Raw genomic sequence first — 2,917 nt, 5'->3', positions numbered from 1 at the left:
ATAGAAAGCTTGTAAGTCTGTCTTCTGCCTATAACTGATTGGAATACCTAAAATGGGGCTACAATGTGCCCAGTGAAGGAGGCTTCCTGCGGAGCTTCTGCTATACATAAGACTATAGGTGGAATCCTGAACAGCACCCAGAATCTTCAGATGTGGGAAATTTCCTCTTGAAAGGACGGGCAGACCAGCCTGGAGTGGCTAGAAGAACAGAAGATACTTCTTGAAAGAAAGACCGACAGGAAAAATATAAAACAATATAGGCAGACCGAATGATTACTATAAGAACAAGCAAGCTGCCCGTCCAGGAGACATCAAGGCAAGTGGTCAGGTCCCCTCAGAGGAAAACCCTTCCAAGACTAAGACTCAATGGGAATACATGCTCTGATGGGTGAACACGTTCGTCACTGACAAGAGAAAGTGAGGGAAAAACAACAACGAAGCTGTGAGTTAAGCCCTACAACGCTCAATACAGTCCTGTGAACCCAGGTGGAGACCTGGTTGGCCAGCAGTGTGGCAAGACCTGGGGACTCTTGGGCCCAGTCAGTGGCATAGCCACAGAGGACTACAGTGGAGTGTGAAGTGACCAGCTGATAAGAGAGGGCATATGCCCAAGAACACCCACAACTGCAGATAATACCCACTTGACCTGTCTTCAATAACTGGATGATCAGAGCTCAACTAGAAGAAGAAAGAAGAGGGAAAAAAAGAGTAATGCGATACAATTTGATGAACTTGACCTACACCTATGGATGCAGTAGCTCAAAAGAGGGAACAAATCTTTACAGACAGGATCATTCCCACTCCCTCCATACACAGAGTAGACAGGAATTGGTAATTTGTAACTTGGACATTGGCTACCCAAAATGGGGGGCTGGGGAGGGGAGGGCTTCAAAGGCAAGAAGTGACTGGCTTACAAGCTTTCAAGAGGGAACCTAGATCAAGAGGGCATGGAATAAGGTAGGATCTCCACTGAGTAGTATCCAATCTGTCTAGGCAGGGCTGATGAAATGATACGCAAATAGGTCTCTTATGATACAATACTGAATAATTGTTATCAGGACTGATTGTGAGGGTTGGAAATGTAAAGGTAGATGTTTTGTAGTAAGGTGGGGAGTGATTATCTTTGAAGTCTAGGAGTGGAGGTTCCTGGGACCATCAAGGGAGAAGAGCGGAGAGCAGGACCCTACCCAGAGAAGCAGTGATGCCTAAGATGGAGGCAGAGATGATGATGTGGAGAGATGGAGCAGTTGTGGACTTTAGACCTAGAGAGGGAGAGGGGCTGTCTGCTGATGACCTGGAGGTAGGGCGGGGGCGCAGGAGAGTGGGTGACAGGCTTGTAGGATAGATCCTTCGGTTGGTTGATGATGCATGGAGGGGATTTTTAACCATGGCAATGAAATCATATACGATAGGATGAATGTAAAACTAATGTTCTCCCATGTAAACTATCACATAATTCACAATAAAACATAAAAAAATAATAAAAAAAAAAGATTTCTAGAAACTGAGACGTGCCTTTTAAATTAGTACTAGTACAATGATAATTTGAGTATCTACTAATATTTTCTATAAATTTAAAAGAAATTCACAACAAACCTGTTTCACTTTTTAATTTATAAGATCGGCTTCCATCCAGGCTGATGTGTTGTTGCACAATTATAGAGTCACCATAAACACTTGCCCTATATGCATCATCTCCTCTGTTCCTTAATGTTATTGAGATATCTGCTGAGCTGAAACATTGAGGTTAAGCAAAGTCACATCAATATACAGTGCAAATACAATATTAAGTTATTAGAATTTTCCGGTATTTTCAAAAACCCAAGTAACCTGGCAAATTGACTTGAAAATTTGCTTTATACCAGAAACTATCTACTACAGAATGTCAACGATATTGCGTCTAACAAGACAATGGAATTGGGATTAAGAGAAAGCTTTATAAAAAAAATACTTGCATAGTCTTATCCATAACAGAAATATCAGACTTGTACAAAATCAAAGATCTGGTTGTTTTCAAATTGCATAGATAAGTAATGTAGCACTGTGGGGTAATGCATTGGACTGCAAAGTCGGCCTTGAACTGCAAGGTCAGTGGTTCAAGCTCACCAGCTGCTCCTCAGAAACTCTATACATGGTCACTATGGGTGGGAACCAAGTCAAGGGCACTTAACAACAACAACAATGAATTCAATAATAAACTACCACATTGACAGTAAGGGAAGCAATTTTTAACTTTTCAGTTACTTTACAATAAAAATAGCAAAGTATCTGATATCAAGAAATGCAAAATTAGACATGATTGTAGTCCTCAAATCAATTCTGATTAAATAATATGGGAGTACTAAATCAGTCAAAAGGCAGAACACTTTCTTTTTTAATTTTTGGAGAACTAGCGGCAGAAATTTTGTGCAGGGGCCCTGCCTGATTGATTAGTGATTCCGTGTCGCCCCTATCATGTTAATGTGGTTGATGCTAGGTTAGGGTCAAGACCCAAGAAAGCCCAGTGTTTATAAACACTCCCTTAAACAATAGCATATACTCTTCCCTGGCAGTTGTTTTAGGAAGGCCGGCAGAACGTGTTAAGTGGACTGCAATATGGCAATAATTTATACAAGCTTGGAAGTGGAGCAGGTAGCAGTGGGCCATGTTGGAAACAAGAGGCAAGAGAAAGAAATAAGATATGACACCTCTGGTCTTGTTCTGAGGAGCTACTTCATTTTCAGTATTTCTACATGAACTGAGAATCTAAAGTGCTACTTCTTACTAAAAAATTGAACACACATATAGACAGCAAACACTTACTTCTGTCCATCTTTCACAAAACCCTTTAATGAAGATCCTCTATTAGTAGCTACTGCTTTTCCACCAAGACCAACTATGAGAGCTGTGAGTACTGCACTCTTCCCACCTAAAAAAA

The 2,917-nt window shown here is 41.0% G+C and overlaps 1 protein-coding gene across 1 annotated transcript in view; it reads right to left on the bottom strand.

The window, feature by feature from the left end:
• SMC6 (structural maintenance of chromosomes 6) overlaps positions 1–2,917 on the bottom strand; it is a 106,940-nt gene that overhangs the window by 89,656 nt on the left and 14,367 nt on the right. The window contains exons 3-4 of the mRNA XM_006835266.1: positions 2,803–2,908; positions 1,597–1,733 (exon numbers count right to left, since the gene is read on the bottom strand). Of these exons, the coding sequence (XP_006835329.1) occupies positions 1,597–1,733; positions 2,803–2,908 (243 nt within the window). The remainder of the gene's footprint in view (positions 1–1,596; positions 1,734–2,802; positions 2,909–2,917) is intronic.

This window comes from Chrysochloris asiatica, unplaced genomic scaffold (genome assembly GCF_000296735.1).
Source record: "Chrysochloris asiatica unplaced genomic scaffold, ChrAsi1.0 scaffold00016, whole genome shotgun sequence".
In the NCBI taxonomy this organism is placed as follows: domain Eukaryota; kingdom Metazoa; phylum Chordata; class Mammalia; order Afrosoricida; family Chrysochloridae; genus Chrysochloris; species Chrysochloris asiatica.
Note: the sequence above shows the minus strand (reverse complement) of the source record. Positions and strands in the feature narration are given on the sequence as shown.